Genomic DNA, 18,141 nt, shown 5'->3' with positions numbered 1-18,141 from the left:
CCCCCTTCCCTGGGTACCCTCTTCACCCACATTTTGCTTTCCCGTAGGAGTCGGGGTGCTCTGGAGCCAACACACCAGCTCGTGAAAGTTGAAGGCAATACCTCCAGGAAATTTGTGAACTGGTTGGTAAATTCTGCCATTGGTAAAAATCAAATTATAAGTACATCTGGGTGGCTCAGTCGGTGAAGCATCTGCCTCCAGCTCTGGTCGTGATCCCGGGGTCCTGGGATCGAGCCCTGTGTTGGGCTTCCTGCTCAGTGGGATGCGTGCTTCTCCCTCTCCCTCTGCCTGCCTCTCCCCCTACTTATACTCTCTCTGTCTCCATCAAATAAATAAAACCTTAAAAAACCAAATTATATAAACTTACAATTTATTAAATTATATTAAAAACAAAGGTAACAAAGACTTCAAGGTCATCACCTCCTTGTTATGGTACTACATTTGTCATCCATGGTCTTGAGGTCACTTCTGACTATTGGATCCATATGGTGCAAAGTCTACCTAGTGGGGGCTCCAGAGAGGCTGAGTATGACTTAGCAGCTCCCTGCTTGGTGACCTTGCCTTGGTAGTTTGAAAGCAGCCATGATGGGAGCACAGAAATGTGGCCAATGCTACATATCAGGGCTCCCCACTCCCACTCTGCCCCCCAGAGATCCAGCTGTTAGACATCTTACATGCCTTAAAGCTCCTGTGGAGCAAATGGGCCAGCACAGGGGGAGCAGGGGCCATGAGCTGGATCACTCCCATTTGAATCCTTCACTGACTCTGAGGCCTGGGCAGTGTCCTTGGGCTTCACCTTTCCCATCTGCAAAATGGGCTGAGAACAGCAGTCTTGAAAAACCCAAGAGCTGAATCCACTCAGCCCCACAAGGCAGGTGCTGTTGCAGTCCTAGGTGGAGAGGAGGGATTGGGGGCCAGGAGAGGCTGGGCCTCTCATCAACAGGGACCCATTAGCCTTGAGCCACTCGCAGCTGCTGGGGCTTGTGGGCCTTGTGATCACAGTGCCCTGCTCACAGGGTGGCTGGGGGGATTGTCTGAGGTAACAATGTGTGTGGAGGACCTCAGCACCAATCTGGCCCCAGCAGGACACAGGAAACAGGATCCCTCACCGAGAGGCTGTTACAGTGGGATCGGGGCCCACCCACCTTTGAGTCTTGGCTCCTCTCTTTATGTTTTCGAGATCTCTGGCCAGTCAAGACACTGCTAGTCTAAGCCTCGTGTTCCCCATGTGAGAAGAGGATACTAATAGCCACCCGGAGGAGCCACTCAGAAGACTGCCCGTAAAGGATGTAAAGTGTCTGCTGAGAAGTGGATACTTAATAAGTGGGAGTGATTGTTCCAGATTATCTTTTATTTGTTGTCACTCACACAGCAACTCTGCCCAGCCCTGTCTGGGGAAGCTGGCAACTGGGGCAGGGGCCGGGAACACAGGACCTTGCCTGGGCAGCTGCCCTCGGCCCCGGCCCCGCCGGGTCAGCCTCTCAGTGGGCCCTGGCCCTAGAAGGCCTTCAGAGGCTGGGGACGCTGTTGCTAGGCACCAGTTGCTAGGCGACACACTGTTTCTCCTGGCCTGGCCACCTCCCAGAGGGCCTGGGCTGCTCTGGAGCAGCTGCCTCCTGCAGCCTCTCTCGCCAGACCTCAGAGCCACAGCAGAGGGCAGGTGAGGGTGGGGCCGGCTGTGGTCGGGGGGGCCCCCCACCCAGGAGGGCAGGCCCGGGAGCTGAGGGAGAGACAAGGAGCCTGAGGTTGGGAGTGAGCTCCAGAGCTGGCGAGGCTAGGAATTGCCAGATGGGAGGGTGTTGGTCCATTCAGCCCCCAGAGGAGGCCCTGAGGGGATTAAGATCAGGAGCTGGGAGAGATACCCTGGACCTGAAGCCTGGCTCCAGTGCCAATTATGAGCTAATCCTTCATTACTTGGAATCTTACTTTCTCGGCCATAAACTGGGGAGATAATAAGGTGGAGGGGAAGGTGGGATGAGTTAGAGGAGTTGTGTGTTGACAATGATCAGTCCTTCCTTTAGTCTGGGGTGTGGGTATCTTGGTGGAGAGGGACAGGCCGAGGGGAAGGAACTGGCTGGGTGGGGTTCGAGCTTCGCCTCCGTGGCCTCTGTAGCCTGGGCCTGAGACAGGCTCAGGGTCTTTGGGCCACTGAACTAATGGGAGTCCTGGTGCTTCCTTCCTAGGCGACCCCCGGGCCCTGCCCCACGGCATCATGATGGGGAAACTCCCCTTGGGGGTTGTCTCCCCTTATGTGAAGATGAGTTCGGGGGGCTGCACGGATCCCCTGAAATTCTATGCCACCAGCTACTGTACAGCCTATGGTGAGGGCACCTTTGTGCAGGAGCCGTCCCAGGACACCGGCAGGATGCAGGGAGGCCCTCCTGCTGAGTGAGGAGCAGCCCCTCTGGCCTGTCACAGTCAGAGGGACCCCAGCACTGAAGTGATCCATCCCCTGAGCCTCCCGAGGCCCGTGCCCACGCTTGTGCTGGCAGGCTGGGTTGGTCCCGCTGCCCCATCCGTGATTCTGCCACACCGACCTTGTGTCTACCCTGTCATTTCCACTTCTTGCTGCCACAGTGTCCAAGGGCCAGGCTTGTGTTCCAGCCCCTGGCTCTATGCCTTCTCCATCCTGAGGACCTTGGGCCCCTGGGAGGTTTGCCAGCCCTGCCTGGGAAGTCCTGCTGACTGTTCTTCCAGTCCGCTGCCCCACGGCCCTGTCCTGTCTCCTGGCTTCCTCTCTGGCAGGTCGGGAGGAGTTCAAGCCCCGCGTGGGCAGTCACGAAGGCACAGGCTACAGATCCAGTTACCGGCCTGTGGTCTCCTACCATGCCAATCTCGATGCCCTGGACAACCCAGCCATGGGGTACAGTCTGTGCAAACCCTTCTCCCTCCCTGCCCCCTGCTGAAACTTAGCTCTCATGGGAGCTCATCCGACCGACTGCAGGCTCCTTGCATGCAGACCCAGAACCTGGCCTGGCCCAGGTCTGGGGCCCTGGGGCACTCGGGTCACAGTGCCCGCCTGGGGCCCCAAGGGAGGCAGACTCCTGAGGCATCTGCTGGAGGTTTGAGGGCACTGTAGCCTCCAGGTGGCCCTGGTAATGGGTCCTGTTCCTGCCTCACCCTCAGGGAACAGGTTGGCCACAATTTCCAGTCGGTGACCAATCAGAGTTACCGCCCCTTGGAGGTGCCTGATGGCAAATACCCACTGCCCTGGAACATGCACCAAACCAACTCTGGCTACTCTCGGGAAAAGCCCAGCACCACGACCCCTACTAAAGAGGTCAGTGCTGGGCTAGGGCCAAGAGAGGGGGAACCCGAAGCTGGGGTGGGGGAAGGAGCGTGAGGATCCCTCCACAGGGTGGAGCTGCACTGCCAAGAGTTGGTCAAGGCTGAGCTCCTGGGCACAGAGGAGCCATATGCAGGCTGGGAGCCTACTCCCCGTATCACCTCTGTCCCCATCCTCGTCTGCACCGTCACCTTCCCTCCACTTTTATCCCTGTCCCTGTTGCTGCCATCACCTCCACCACCCTGACTCCCATCCCAACCACAACCCCAACCCCAACCCCGTCCCATGGTCTCCAGTATCCCATCCACATCCCCAAGCCCACATGACATCCTCACCATCAATGTCACAGTCACTTTTGTCATCGTCATCCCTATCTTCATTTCTATCATCATTATGACCATTGTCATCAGCATCGGCAGCAGAATGGATACTAAGTCACTCCACTCATTCATTCATTCATTCATTCATTCATTCAAGCAATATGTTCTGAAATCTATATAAGAAGGTGCTAAGTCCTGGGGAAAAATTCAACAGGGAAGAGGCAAGGGGTGAAGTTGCATTGAAATGGTTGCGGCTATAAGCCAGGAGGGTGGGGAAAGAGCTGGCTGTGGAGACATTAGTCAAAGACCCAAGGGAGGTTAGTGTTCTCTAAATGTAGCCATGTGAGAGAAAGAGGGTTCCAGGAAGTGCAGACAGCAAGTGCAAGGACCCTGAGGTGCCAGTATCTGATGTGACAAAGAACAGTGAGGAAGTGGGTGGCTGGAGCCAAGTGAGGAGCTAGGGTCCTTGTGGGTCACTGTCAGGCCATGGGGTTCCACTCCAAGTGCCGTAAGAAGATTGCAGGGCTCTGAGCAGAGGAGAGACAGGACCTGACTTTCCTGTAAAAGGACCCCCCAGGCTACAGGTACTCTGTAGGAGTCAAGGGCAGAAGCAGAGTCAAGAAGTGACTGCCACCCCCTCACCTGGAGTGTGATTGGCCATTTCCTCCTCCCAGGTCAGGAAGGTCCATTTTGATACCCAGGACTATGGGGCACAGGCCATCACAGGGCTGGAGCCCAAAGACATGCCCCTGCTCCACCAGCAGCAGGGCAAGGGCTCGCTGGAGTGGGAGAACGCTGGACATGTGAGTAGGCAGCCCCCAGTAAGGGCTGTGAGCTGGGCAGAGGGGCCGACCCACCTCCTCCCCCTCCTAGAGATAGGTACTGCTCCGACTCACCCAAGAAGCCAACCAAATGTGGGCTCTACATACCTAGAAAAGCTGGGGAGAGCCAATGGGACTTGATGTTTCCAAGAAAGCATCCAAGTGGTCGTGACGGGCTTCCTTACCCATGTTTTAGGATTGAAGCCCAGAGGCCCCTTCTCTCCCCTCACCCATCCAGGCTCCCCAAGCTTTGGGTGGTGAAGTGTGATGTGAGCACTTTATTCCCATAGCTTCTCTCCTTGCATTGGGCCCCTGCCTTGTCTGGGTCCCTAGGTCCCAAGTTCATTACAAGGAGTCCAGTGTGGGATGTGATGGGCTTCATTGTCATGTCCCACTGCGTCCCCCTGGTGGAATATATGGTGCTCTGCTGCCCCGTCAGAGAGGGGTGAGTGCTGGGGTGCTGTACTGGCCCTCCCTTTGCAGACTGTATTGCACAGGTCTACCCGGAGCACCGATGACTGAGGAGCTGCCCCCTGGGCCCTGGTCTACCCTGTGGGCCCCAGCCCTCTGCCTTCTATGTTCCAGGGCCCGCGATTCATGACCTCTGAGTATAACTCCAAGTATCTCAAGGAGCCTCCCAACCAGCCAGGTAGGCACATGTCTGAGCTCATGCCTCCCTCCCACTATACTCTCGTACCCCTGACCATGAGGAGAGGCACTGGGGGTTCCAGACAGAGCTGGCAGATGACAAAGAGGGCACCAGTGGAAGAAAAAGGATGTAGAGGCAGCCTGGGGACCTGTGCCTTAGTGCCGACCCCCCAAAAAACAAGTCACTGGCTTAGGAGGGCTGTTGGTCCTGACCACAGCTGCCTCCCAGCCTGCCAGTCCCTGCCCTTCCTTTGCCTCTCCTCTTCTCTTTTCCTGTCTTGTTCTCTGTCCTGGACTCTGAAGTCTTCCTGCTGCCCACGATCCTATAGTTCGGGTGTCCAGATCCTTGGGGCCAGCTCCTTCCCCACTGGCAGGGATGCTGAGCCTTTGGGGGCCATGTGGTTGGGCCGGTGGCCAGGGTCAGGGCAGGGGTGCAGCACACCCTTTTGCAGCACACACATGTCTTTTGCAGATCTCTTGCAGAAGAAATCAATTGGCGCCAAGGAAGAGACTGGCTTCACTGAAGAGTCCCCCAAGAACCCCATTGTCTTCCAGCCGCCCTCCCAGACCCTCCCTGGGGACCCAGTAAGTCAGGTTGGGGCCACTAGCATCTCAGGGTGACTTCTGTTTTTTTGCAAAATATGAGCTCCAGAGCCCTGTGTTCAAACAGATGAAGTGTGGGTAAAAACCACTGCTTTGGTCCATCCCCACCCAGCTTATGGATGAGAAGACTGAGGTCCAAAGAGGAGAAGAGGCAGAGCCAAGGTTATCCAGAGTTTGGACAAGAGCCCTGGCCTGCTGGTTCTCAGCACTGTTTCTCCCCAGACTCTTCCCTATCCTCTGTTACCCCAATTATGCCCACTTGCAGTGAGCCCTCCTTTGGGCTCAGGACACGGGGCGGCTGCCTCTGCTGGGCTGACACGTCTCTGCGGTCCTCTTTCCAGGTCCTCCTACCTGGCAGGAGTGTCACCAGGTCCGACTTTCTCCCCATGACCCACCCTCATGTAAGCTGAGCCCGGGGGGCGGGGGGGAGGCTATCTGACCCCACAGCCCGGGGTCCTTCTGTGCGGCAGTTAGGACAGCACCCGGAAGGCCGCGGGAGGAGGAAGCGTGCTCTGGTGCCAGCAGCTGCTCTGATGCCCTAGGGGGACGAGTTCCTGCCTGTGTTGGCCAGAGGATCCGAGCGGGAGACGGGCTACAGCCGAGTGAATGAGAGGATGCTGAACCTCAGGGTGAGTGGCCTTTTGGGGGGCCTCTCAGAACAGCAGCACTCCCACGGGAGGGGGCAGGGAGTTTCCTTGGACGCAGTGGCATTTGGTCGTTGAAGGATGGGAAGAATCAGGAGATTTGCACCCCCCCCCCCCCCCCGGGGAAGGGCGAAGGCCTAGTTACTGGCAAGTGATGGGTGTCTTTGAACCAGGGAATTCTGTGTGCCTGGAGAGGGAAGGACGAGGTCCAGGGGCTGGAGGCAAGTTAGGGCCACACGTGCCTCTGCCTGCCCTCCCTCTGTCCCAGCTGCCTCATCCTGGCCACTCACCACCCTTCTTGTGGCTCCATTCCCTGCAGGTGTTGCCTTCAGGCCCAGAACCTAGCAGCATGAGCCACCGGCAGTTCCAGCCCCCACAGCGGGTACAACAGACAAACATTGCCCTGCTGGGCCGGGAGACCGTGGGGAACAAGGTGAGGCTGGGGTGCCCAGCACCCCCCTCTCCTGGGGCCAAATCTCCCACCTGCTCTGGACCTGACAAGTCCCCTCCGTACCTCTCGTGCAGGAGCCCACGGGGTACAGCCTTAACAACCCCAGCTACGTCCGGAGCCCCTATGACCCCGACATGGACAATCGGTACCTGAGCACCTACAACCAAGGGTGAGCACCCCCTTCCCCACCAAATCCAGGGCTGGGAAGCTGGCATGCATTTTACAGACAGACTCGGAGACAAGTGATGAGCTCAGAGCCTGTGAAATAGAGCAACACTGGATTAATGTGTGTCCCCCCAGAAGCAGCCCCAGAGCCAAGGATTTGAGTGTCAGCCTCTTCCTGGGGAGTGTGGGGAAGCTGGAAAGTTGAGGGGGGAAGGGAAGGCAGCCCAAAGCCAGCATGTTATTAACCAGATGTCCCAAGGGAGACTCTAGAAAACAGTGCAATCACACAACTCAGAAGGATCCCAGTTGAGGGGAGAGAGCTAGGGTCCTGATACCCTCATTAATTAACGGCTGTCCCCACGGGCTGTCCTAAAAATCCCAGGCACTTCATTGCTAGGAAAGCAAGCTCCAGCAGCCCAAGGGCAGCCAGCCTTCCTGTGTGCTTCTCTCTGATGCAGTGCAGGCCACTGATGCCCAGGCTGGTGGGCAGGGGAAGAGAAAGGGGGCTGAAGGGGGTCAAGGTGGTACAGTACAGTATGGCATCTGCTAAGATATTTGGTGCAGTCCGTGGTGGGATCCCATGGTGGAGTCATCAGTCCCCAGAAAGTAAGCTCTTTGCCGAGCCTCCAGGAGGGCTTCCAGGAGGAAGTGGCCCTAGAACCATGGGGAGGGCTCCCTGGGCCAGGACTGGATGGGGAGTGGTTATAGGAGTGGGCTAAAGGAGGTATAATTAATTACTCTGTCATCTGTCAGCATGTGTCACCTGTTCCTCACTGGCTCCCAACTCCTTGGTCTCCCAAGTTGCCTCCATCCTTGGGGCTAGCCTCCCTCTTTGGGATGGGGACCTTGAGGTTCAGATGGGAGAAGTGGCGCCCGAGCCACGCCGCAGAGCTGTGACACACATGGCTGCTCTACTTCCCATGAGGAGCGAGGGGGAGGCACAGAGACTCTGCGGGGTGTCAGGGGACAACTGTGTCCCTGCAGCTCCCTAGGCAAAGCCCCCTCCTGTGGCTCTGGCAGACCCTCAGCCCCAGCCACGTCTATGGGGTCCTTCTCCCACCAGCCCCTCGGCTTTCTGGAGCTCCTGCCAGGTGTCAGGCAGTGCAGCTCCGGCCCTTGTTTCTCTCTCTGCAAGGCCCCCTTCATAAGCACAAGGGCAAGGCCCACATCTTCCTCGTCTTGGCCCTTTCGGAGCCCAGCCCAGTGCTCAGTGAATAGCAGCAAAACAGAAGCAAAGTGAATGCCTAGAGAGAAATGAATGAGACAGGGTCTCCCCTCCTCACCCCTGAGAAGTTCACAGGCCAGGGAGGGAGGCGGCCCACAAGCAGTCCTTTCTGCTCCAGAGTGCAGGCTGGCACAGCACCAGGCAGGCCCATGTAGCTCAGGGTGGGGGGTGGGGGGTGGAGGGCGGGGGGGGGATGGGTGGCAGGCAGAGCCAGGATGGGCTTCCCGGGGAGGGTCCGCAAAGGGAGGGGGGCTCAGGGAGTGCCTGGCAGAAGGCGCAGCACAGGCAGGATCAGGGAGGCCATCAGGGAGGCAGGAGGATCTGAGGCCACCTGTGCTCTGCTGGAGCCAAGCTTCCTGCCCAAGAAGGGCAGAGACTGCCGAGATGGGCAGAGGCCAGCTGACAGCCGGCATCCCCCCCACCCCCCGCTTTGCTGCAGGTACTTTGAGAATATCCCCAAGGGTCTGGACCGAGAAGGCTGGACTCGAGGTGGCATCCAGCCGCAGAAGCCTGGAGGCTATGCCCTCAACCAGCCAGTCACCCGCACGGAGCCCACTCCCAACCGCATGGAGAGCCTTCGGCGCCTGCACCCCCACGTGGGCAGGTAGCCGGCCCTCCCTCCTACTCTGTCCTTTGTGGCATAGGCTTCTCCCTGGCTGTCCGAGAGGCCCGTTCCCTCTCTCTGGCTTGTTTGCTGCTTTCCCTGCTCCTCCCCTGGGCTCCCCAGTGCCCCCTTCCTCTGCAGGGCTGCCCCCTACACGCCTGTGCCTCATTCCGGTCCCAGAGGCCTGCTCCACACCTGCTCCCCGCCAGGCTGCAGGGCGGGTGGAAACAAGGCTGAGGACACTGTGGTTCTGCTCCACTCTGACTCCTTTCTGCTCAATTCGGTTCCTCAAAAATGACATTTCTAAGACAATGGCCCAGAGTTGTCAGGCAAAGAATGTTTGCGGCTTGGCTGACCTCGCTGAGGGCTGCCCCAGGGGAGGGGCAGGCAGAGGGAAGATCCAACCTTGCCCCACGTCCCCCTCACCTGCACCCCTCTCCTCCCTGCAGACCCCTGACCTCTGCAGACCCCTTCTACCGAGCTGAGTCTCATAGCAGCCGCTTCACAACACCAAACTGAACCCGAGGCTGGGTAAGGGGCTCCCTGCATGGGCCCTAGGGCAAGCAAGCCCTGCTAGGTCCCCAGCCTCAGAGCCAGGGCTGGGAGATGAGGGCCTGTTGGGGTGGGGGAGTGAGAACCACCCTGGAAAACCTCCGGCCACATCTCTGTTCCCCACAGGTTTGCTAACCCAACAGACAGGAGCCAACTACTGTCCCATCCCCATCCTGCCCTGCTGGGACTCCCCTGGCTACTTTCCTAGTGAAATAAAGAGCCACGAAGTGGACCAGTGTGTCTAGTCACTGGCAAGGGGACCTGGGAAAAGGACGGGGTAGTAGGGCGAGAGTGCAGGAGGGGAGGGGCCGGGGCCACTTTTGGAGTCGGGGAGGTCCAGCTGGACTCACCATGACATGTGGACAAAGATGCAGATTCCTCTCCTGTCAGGGGGTCTCCTACAGCCTGTGCTGGGGAAGGCAGGAAGCCCTGGCAGGAAGCTGGGGGGACAGAGTGGGGAGTGGTAGAGGGAGGTAGAGGGGGGCAAAGGGGGCTCGAGGGGACTCAGTGTGTATTTATTTATTTATTTATGAGAGATACAGAGAGAGAGACAGAGACACAGGGAGAGAGAAGCAGGCTCCCCGGAGGAAGCCTGACGCGGGACTTGATCCTGGGACCAGGATCACGCCCTGAGCCAAAAAGCAGACGCTCAACCGCTGAGCCACCCAGGTGTCCCATCAGTGTTCTGTTCTATAAAATGGGGGCAGAGGGATCAGAGTGGTCCTTCCAGGGCCCTTCTGGGTCCCATGTTGATGGTTTAAAGGAGAAAGAGCACAGAGGGGCAGGCACTCACAGAGATCCCTCTCCAGAGACAGACTGACAAGGGTCTGTGATGGATGGACACCTGGACACTGCCGCAGGGAGGGCTGGGGGCTGGCTGAAAGGGCTGGTGTTAGAGAAGCCCTTTTGTGAGAATTAAAACAAGGCATCGCCCTCCCCCCAAGCAGAGTATCTGAAGAGTAGACTTCTTGTGGGAAGGATGCATCCCTTCCTCCAGATGCTGCAGCCAGACACCAGGGCCTCAGCCTACGAGGCAGAACCTGGGCTGCCTCTCAATGTCTTCCGTCACCTCTACCGGGTGCATTTACACAGTGTACAACTACACAACTGTATGCTGTGGCCCTGCCGGTGCCAGCTCCGCATTTTATAAAGGGGAACCTGGACCCAGAAAGATCCCACGAGTTGCTTGAGGTCCTATGGGCAGAGAGGCAGCAGCCACCCAAGGCTGAGATGTCTTCAGCACCTTCCAGGCCAGCCTGCCTGCAGGGGGGCAGCAGTGGTCTAGCTGCTTCCCGCCCCCCCAGTGGGTGTTTGTGGGGCAGTGCCGCTGGCCCCGGGGCCCAGGTGTACCAGCCTTCTTGAACGGCAGGCCTGGGGGCTGTCCTCGCTCGGCCTGGCTGGGGCTCCATGTGGGATGTGGGTGGCTCCAGCTGGCTCCAGCCCTGGAGGAGGGGGAAGCAGGGGACATAGAGTCTCTCGGTTGCAATCCCAGCCAGACTCAGGACCCAGTGACAGCCCCACAGACCGTGGGTGGCTCCTGCTGCTCCGTGGCCTCCAGCACTGTGGGTGAGTTACCCAGTGAGAGATCCAGAGATCTGCCCACTGGGCCAGGTCCCAACAGTGGCCTGGCCACGATGAGCTGGGGCAGGGGACCCCTGGAGATGTGTGCACACTAATCCATTTGGACACATAAATGCCCCCGCTTGAGCACATACAATGCAACACACACATAGGCAGATGCAAACACACACAGATGCGCAGATCTTCGCATAAACACTCAAATGCTGGTCTGTACAGATGCACACACGCAGAGGCAGACCTGCAGACACAGCAACATGCTTAGACACACCCAAGCAGACATACAGAGACAGGACAGACAGACACGCACACCCCCCACTTGACGTCTCCACGTCCTTCCACCACTGTCTTGTTATAGCTCATGTTTCTGCTCCCCTCTCCTCTGTCTGGCTCGGTAGAGGATAGGGTGTCGGGGACCCAGGAGCCTCATACAGCCTTTCTCAGTCCCCTCCCCCTCCCATTGTCCTGCACCCTGTTTCCAGGCATGTGAGCTGGGCTGCCCCATGATGTATCCTGAGTTGGAGGGACCCCACCGGAGGGGGAGGTGGGGCTGAGCAACACCCTCTCTTTCCTTTAGCCCCTGCCTTTGTCCCCTGTGGCCTCTTTCCAGGCAGCCCAACCTTGCCTGCCTGTTTGGATCCTGGGCCCCAACCCAAGGGACTGTGTGAGGACCCGGTGACCCAGGGCAGGTGGGAGCAGGAAGGGGAGCTGGGAGGGGCCAATGCCTGTCTTAGGCAGTTCTGGATCTCCTGCTTGGTGGGGTTGCGAGTCGCCTCCGAGTCACACCTGCCTTCCTGACCTCTGACCACCCCACTGAGTTAGGGCAGGCCCTGCGGGAGAGGGCAGGTGTGAGCCAGACCTTGAAATGGGCAGCATGGTCAGTTGTGGGCGCTGAAGAAAGCCAACCTGCAGGTGAGGACTCAGCACAGGGGCCAGCTTAAGGCTTGGCAGGATGCCAGGGGGCCGGGGACAAGTAAGGCTGTGAGGTGGGCAACCCCACAGGGAAAGGGACTTGGCTAGGTTTCAGGGGTCTTGACTACCACCAGGAGGAGGTCTGTCCTCCTCCCCGGCTATGGGACTCAACAAGGCACATGTCTGTCTTGTTCACAGCTGCGACTCCAAAGCCCAGACAGTGCTTGGCACATTTGCAGGTGTTGAGTAAATATTGCAGAAGGAAAGAAAGAAGGAAGGAAGGAGGGAGAGAGGGAGGGAGACAGGGAGGGAAGGAGGGAGGAAACAACAGAAGGAAGGAAGGAAGCCCCAAATTTGGGCTTCTAGGTGTCACCAGCCTTGGCCACAGGAAGTCAGCCATGCAGGCTCCCTGCATATGCACAGGCTGGCAGCTGAGGCCCTGCTGTGCCCACCCCCACTTGCCTGGATGTCACAACTGTGACCCCACAGGACCCTGTGCTTCAAGCCTCCAGGCCACCCCTTCCCTCTATATGTGCCCTCTTGCTCTCACATCATGCCCAGCCTCTGACCGACCCCAGCCACACTCTCTTGTAGGGTCCCAAGGGCCTCACATCCCAACCTTGACCCCCACAGACCCCTGAGACCAAGACAGGGTCTGTGCAATCCCCTCTGTGTTCCCACGACAGGAGGGATGGAGACTTCCCATCCTGTGACCACTCAGGTTACTGAAACCCCATGGAAGTGAAGGCCTCTGGCCTGTCACTCCCACCCTGTGCTGCCAGGTAAGTGGGGACATGGATACTGTGGGCCCCATCCCCTTGCCCTTCTGAGACTCGTCCTTGGTCTGGCCCCAGCCAGCATCCACCCAGTGTCCTTTCTTCTCCCTGAGCTCTGGAGTCAGACCGCCTGGGATCACTCCTGGCTTTCCACGCCCGAGGCTGCCCCCTGCCTCCAGCTGTGGAGGCCCCCGGACCAGTCTGAGCTGCCGTGGATAGCAGGACCCAAGCCTTGGGTGAAATAAGATGATGGGTATAAAGTGCTCAGCTGGAGACTGGTGGCTGCCTTGATGCTGGAGCAGAGGCAACAGAGGCCCAGGTAGGAGTGGGGACCTGAGATAGTCACAGGGCCTGGCCTTCGTCTGCTGCTTCGCCCCAGACAGGCCTCCTCAGGACCCTTGCCCGGGAGCAGTGCCCTCCTGGGTAAGGTAATCCATGGCCTAGAGGCCAAGGCTGCCCTGTCATGTCTCCGAAGCCAACTTCTGTCAGGTTCTCCTGGAAGCAGCCTGCCTCTGCCTTCACCTGGAAGCCAGGCTTGGGGCGTGGAGGTGAGTGGGTGCTGATCGTAGCTGCTACCAAAAGCTGCTCCTCCTCCCCACAGATACTTTGGAAACCGTTCTGAGGTGTACAATGACAATGATTAGCTTTATTAAGCCCCCACAGCCTGCTGGGTGCTGGGAATATTCCGTGGGTCTTCCTCTTTTCAGCAAGAACATGGAGGGGGCTCCCTCCGGGGAAGTTTTGGGGACACAGGTGGGTGCTGCACTGACAGCAGTGGTGTGGGGGTGTGGAGCCCCGGGGGCTGATGGGACAGCAGGATGGGGAGAAATCTGAATGCCACGCTCTTGGGCCCCACTTCTGATGCACACAGACGCATGTGAGACTGCTGCCTGTCACAGCGTTGTGGCAGCTGATGTTGACAGGTACCATCTGGCCCAGGTCAGGTGGTGACATGTGGTGCCACCAGCTCATGGACTTGACAGCTGGCCAGCTGAGGAAAGGCATCTGTCTGTGGACCTGGAGGCCCCAGTGTGTATGTATGGAGGGTAGCAGGAAGCCTGCATGGGGAGGATGGTGGGTTTGCCACACCCAGACAGATGGAAGGCCTGAACATGAAAATCTGATCTCCACTTTCCTCTCTGACCATCTGGAAGGCCACCCATTCTCCTGGAAATTTTCCGAAGAGCCAAATATGCAAGGGTAGAGGAGGAGTCAGATGCAGGAGATTCCTCCCACTGCAGGCCTCAGTTCAAGGTCAGAGGACAGTCTGCTGGGCCTCCCAGGCACCGAGATACCCTGTGCATCTCAAGAGACGCTGCTACAGACAGGGCTCTGCCAGGGAAGTTCTTGGGATCATCAAACTTCACTCCTGGAAAGACCTTTGTGATCTATCACCAGTTAATCTGGGCCAGAGATGAAGCAGCCTCCAAAGCCACACAGCTTGGTGTGCTCATACTCAGCTGTCTGTGCTCTGAACAAAGGTCTTTCCCATCATCACATGGCTGAAATGGGGCTCTTGAGCAGGCATCAGTGGGGGGTCCAGAAGCTTCCCTGGGAGAGCCAGTCATCGCATTGGCAGTTAGCAAAACAGGGTGCTTTGTTTTCTTTTCCTGAAGAAGGGATGTCTGTGAGTGTGAGTGTGTGTCTTCTGAGGTCCCCAGGTTAAAGGACAGGTCGGAGAGGCATCAGTCTAGCCCACCTATCCTAAGAGAGAGAGCCTGGGTGAGATGCTTCAGCATACCAGGAGTGCTATTTAGGAGAGACTAAGGGGCTCTGGACCCCAACATCCTTACTGAGGCCTCAATGACAAGGTACAGTCTCTATGGTAAGAGACTTGCAGCAGAGCCATGTTCTCCCGGAGGGCTCTGGCACCAGGGGTGGAGGCTAGTTCTGAAGAACATAGGCAAACTGAATTCGAGCATCCACAAGGCACCTGGCGGTGTGGGCACTCCTAAGTGTCACAGTAAACCCCTGTGGCATGGGACAGTGGACCCTCCACTGTGATCATGTGGCTCTCCTACTGTTCTCAGGCTGAAGTCTGATCACATGGGGTAGCGGTCAGAGCTCTTTGCAAGCAACAGACTTTAGCTGATGTAAGCAGAAGAGGAATTTATTAAAAGGATTTCAGAGCTCACAGATCTTCAGGTAGAACCGAGAGCAAAGCTGAGAGCCTATCCAGCCAAAGATGGTGACCACAACGGTCCCATGAGCCTGGGCATGTCTCCCCCACCACCGGCCACTGGACACTAGTCCTGCTGCCCCTTGCCCCCACCCAGCCTTGGAAGGGATCCTGCTCAGTCGGTTCTGCTCTGTGTCTCTCGTTGCCGATTCCACATCAGGGGTGGGTGCGTCTGATGGGTGGCTCCCAGGTCCTACATGTGCACCCAGCTTGCAGGGTGCACGGCAGCAGCTGCTCAGCTGTGTGCACAGCCACTGTGGATTTCACGGACACACAGTCAGGAGCTCAGGAACGTACGCTGCTCATTCTGTACCTGAACTTAACAAAGACATCCACCAACTTCCTCATCCCGTTTGAATTTAAGTTATTCATTCAAGACTCAAATCCCACGAAATCAGGAGTTCTGCCCCTCTTCCCTTGCAAGTCCTTCTCCCTAGGATGGTGTGGAGCTTGCTCTTGGGGGAGAGGCATCCATCTATGTGGAACCCCCCTCAGACGTGTGATCTTTTTTTTTTTTTTTTAAAGAACTTATTTATTTATTCATGAGAGACACAGAGAGAGAGGCAGAGACACAGGCAAAGGGAGAAGCAGGCTCCATGCAGGGAGCCCAATGCGGGACTCGATCCCGGGGTCTCCAGGATCAGGCCCTGAGCTGAAGGCAGATGCTCAACTGCTGAGCCACTCAGGCGTCCCCAGATGTGTGATCTTCATAGGTTGTGGTCAATCCACAATGTGTTCTCCTGGAAGAAACTATGACCCTCTGACCTCTGGTTGCCAGGGTAATGCAAACAACCCTCCAGCTGGAGCACATAGGCAGCCCCTCCAGGTCCATCAGTTGCTGTCAAGCACCCCAAGTCCATCCCAGAGGTGCAGAAACTTCTGGATGTTCTCCCTCGTGATATAGGGGAGCATAAAGGATTCAGGGGAGAGGCTAGCTCACCTTAATTTCTACTCTATTGAGGCTTTTCCATAGAGGCAGCGGGGTTTATGGGAGGCCTCTTGCATTCTTAGGCCACATGTCGCGAGGCAAGGACAGATTCCTTCTGCCCTGGTGTCCCCTATGGGTACCTGGGATGTTTTTCATGCCACCTTCTGCCTCAGTCCAGAGCAGGTGGTGCCCGAGCTCCTTGACAGGCTATCCATCTGTAGGGGTGTTGCTCTGCCTCTTCTTTCCCACCTACCAGTTAAGACTTTATCTCTTTTTGGGTGGGATCCAAGCTCCTGCGATGACACGTTTCCCCACTCTAGGGCTTATAGCATTAGCTCTCTTCTCGCCAAGTTCAAAGCCAAGCTTTTGGACCTTCAAAAAATGTGTCTCTCTCAACCCAGCTCTGGCATGGCTAGAGTCTGAACTCTGGGTTTCAAAGCCTCTCTTGCAACTCAAAGCCAAGGAATTGACTCTTTGTTCTGATTTCCCCTGGAGAGCTGGAATATAGGAAGCCAACTTAGTGTCTGACGGATGGGAATGGATATGTTGAAAGTTGTCCACGGTGGAGCATCACTTAATATCTCAGAACGACAATCCCCAGGTCCTGTATTACTCACTGACGCTTCATGATAACTCTTCAAGGGTGGGTGACTGACCCTGTTCCAGGGCCAGAACTAGGGTGAGGTGAGGGAGGCCTTTACCAGGCACAAAATTCAGAGAAGTGCCGAAAAACTCAGCAATCAAGATAATAGTTTAATGCAATTACTTAAAAAAAAATAAGAGTGAATGCAAAAAATTCACAATGAACAAAATAACATTTTAATAAAGACAGGTTGACTACTACTAATTGTTCCTTTTGCCAAAGGCTCCGATACTGTTCACCTCCACTAGCCCAGTGAGGGTTCAGCACTGATACTGATCCTATCTTCATTTATTTATTTATTTATTTATTTATTTATTTATTTATTTATTTATTTTTTCCTATCTTCATTTAAAATGTTAATATTTTGGGCAGCCCGGGTGGCTCAGCGGTTTAGCGCCGCCTTCAGCCCAGAGTGTGATCCTGGAGACCCGGGATTGAGTCCTATGTCGGGCTCCCTGCATGGAGCCTGCTTCTCCCTCTGCCTGTGTCTCTGCCTCTCTCTGTGTCAATCATGAATAAATAAATAAATAAAATATTTTTTAAAAAAATAAATAAAATAAAATTTTAACATTTTGGGGCGCCTAGGTGGCTCAGTTGGGTAAGTGTCTGAGTTCAGCTCAGGTAATGATCCCAGGGTCCTGGGATCTAACTGCACTGGGCTCCCTGCTCAGCGGGAAGCCTGCTTCTCCCTCTGCCCCCTAGTGCTCTCTGTCTCTCGCTCATAAAAATAAATAAAATCTCTTTAAAAAACTGTATTTCTCATTCACCTGACACTTTAATGTGGGTCAGGTCACTCAGCTCTAAGTGGTGACTTGAGGATCCAGCTTTTCCACCTTTAATACTGCAGAAAATCAAAAAGTAGAGGATTGTGTGTGGATGTGGCATATATCACCTGCCCACCTCCACTAGCCCAATGAGGGTCCAGGCCCCACCTCCTTGGCCTGGGAGAAGTAGTTGGGCTGAGTGCTTGGGAAGAAGAGGGAAACAGAAGTCGAGACCCTCAGCAGCCCAAGCCACAGGGAAGGGGGGGGCCATGCAAGTTTTTGGCGGTCCCCATTGAGACCCGGGTCTATAGTCCGTTTCAGAACAACAGATCCAGCCTTGACCACAGATCTAGGAACGTATTAACATAAGGGCAGCTGCTAGCCATGACCACTGTGGCTGCTTCTTGGGAGAAGGAGCTTTCATGGCCAGAACCCATTAGAAAGATCAGGTTCCTGTCCATGGCAGGGAGGTGCAGCCTTCGCTCTCATGGCCTCTTTTGCGCTACCTCTGGTGTCCTTGGAAGGGACAAAGGAGAAGTCTCACCTTTCAACGAACCAGGCAGGTCACTCTCAGAGCTCAAGTTCCAGGGGAATGTGATCCTCAGGGCATGTCTAGGCTCTAGTTTCAAGGGAGTCTGGGGAGCAGGTTGGCAAGGGCTGAGCTAGCCTCATGAGTTTGGCTACCTATTGACGGGCCCTGGTCTAACAACGGGTCGGAGACTGCCTGGAATTTGCTGATAGAAAACCCTGAGCCCAGATCACAGTCCTGGGGTGCCCCTGGACTTGGGGACCTCTTTGCTCTGTCTTCTTGAACCTGTTTGAGGTTCCTCGGCTTGTCCTGTGGGTTCTAGAATGCTCCCAGTTGGTCAAACACATGGATCCCTGGAGCCTGGGATCAAGATCTCCAAGTAGGGCAGTCCTGGAAGCCTTTTTGCTGTTTGCAGGATGGGAGCAAGCATTTGGACAACCTTGGTGGTTTCTCCCAATTTCCCCCAGCCGAGAGATATAATGAGACATAGTAGGCAAAGCCCAGATGTTGCTT

The 18,141-nt window shown here is 56.4% G+C and overlaps 1 protein-coding gene across 3 annotated transcripts; it reads left to right on the top strand.

Annotated features, from left to right (window-relative positions):
- Window positions 1-1,344: 1,344 nt before the first annotated feature.
- On the top strand, window positions 1,345-9,551 carry PPP1R32 (protein phosphatase 1 regulatory subunit 32). Of its 3 annotated transcripts, XM_025446326.3 has the most exons (14): window positions 1,348-1,660; window positions 2,184-2,321; window positions 2,746-2,863; window positions 3,127-3,280; window positions 4,281-4,409; window positions 5,013-5,076; window positions 5,548-5,660; window positions 6,020-6,079; window positions 6,221-6,307; window positions 6,642-6,755; window positions 6,848-6,942; window positions 8,603-8,767; window positions 9,217-9,298; window positions 9,446-9,551. In XM_025446326.3, the coding sequence occupies exons 2-13, from the start codon at window positions 2,213-2,215 to the stop codon at window positions 9,284-9,286; spliced, it is 1,278 nt and encodes a 425-aa protein (XP_025302111.1). In that variant the 5' UTR covers window positions 1,348-1,660; window positions 2,184-2,212; the 3' UTR covers window positions 9,287-9,298; window positions 9,446-9,551. The 3 variants fall into 3 exon arrangements, with proteins under 3 accessions (XP_035557782.1, XP_025302111.1, XP_048952489.1); XM_035701889.2 differs by lacking the exon at window positions 6,020-6,079 and having other exon boundaries at window positions 1,345-1,660; XM_049096532.1 differs by lacking the exon at window positions 2,184-2,321 and having other exon boundaries at window positions 1,349-1,660.
- Window positions 9,552-18,141: the final 8,590 nt, after the last annotated feature.

The sequence above is a fragment of the Canis lupus genome, chromosome 18 (assembly GCF_003254725.2).
Source record: "Canis lupus dingo isolate Sandy chromosome 18, ASM325472v2, whole genome shotgun sequence".
NCBI classification, from domain to species: Eukaryota; Metazoa; Chordata; class Mammalia; order Carnivora; family Canidae; genus Canis; species Canis lupus.
Note: the sequence above shows the minus strand (reverse complement) of the source record. Positions and strands in the feature narration are given on the sequence as shown.

Bases quoted from the DNA above. Each gene is read 5' to 3' on its own strand.
- PPP1R32 (XM_025446326.3), top strand. From the start codon at position 2,213: ATGATGGGGAAACTCCCCTTGGGGGTTGTCTCCCCTTATGTGAAGATG. The intron at 4,410-5,012 runs GTGAGTAGGCAG...TCTATGTTCCAG, and splicing joins AGTGGGAGAACGCTGGACAT to GGCCCGCGATTCATGACCTC. The intron at 8,768-9,216 runs GTAGCCGGCCCT...TCCTCCCTGCAG, and splicing joins CTGCACCCCCACGTGGGCAG to ACCCCTGACCTCTGCAGACC.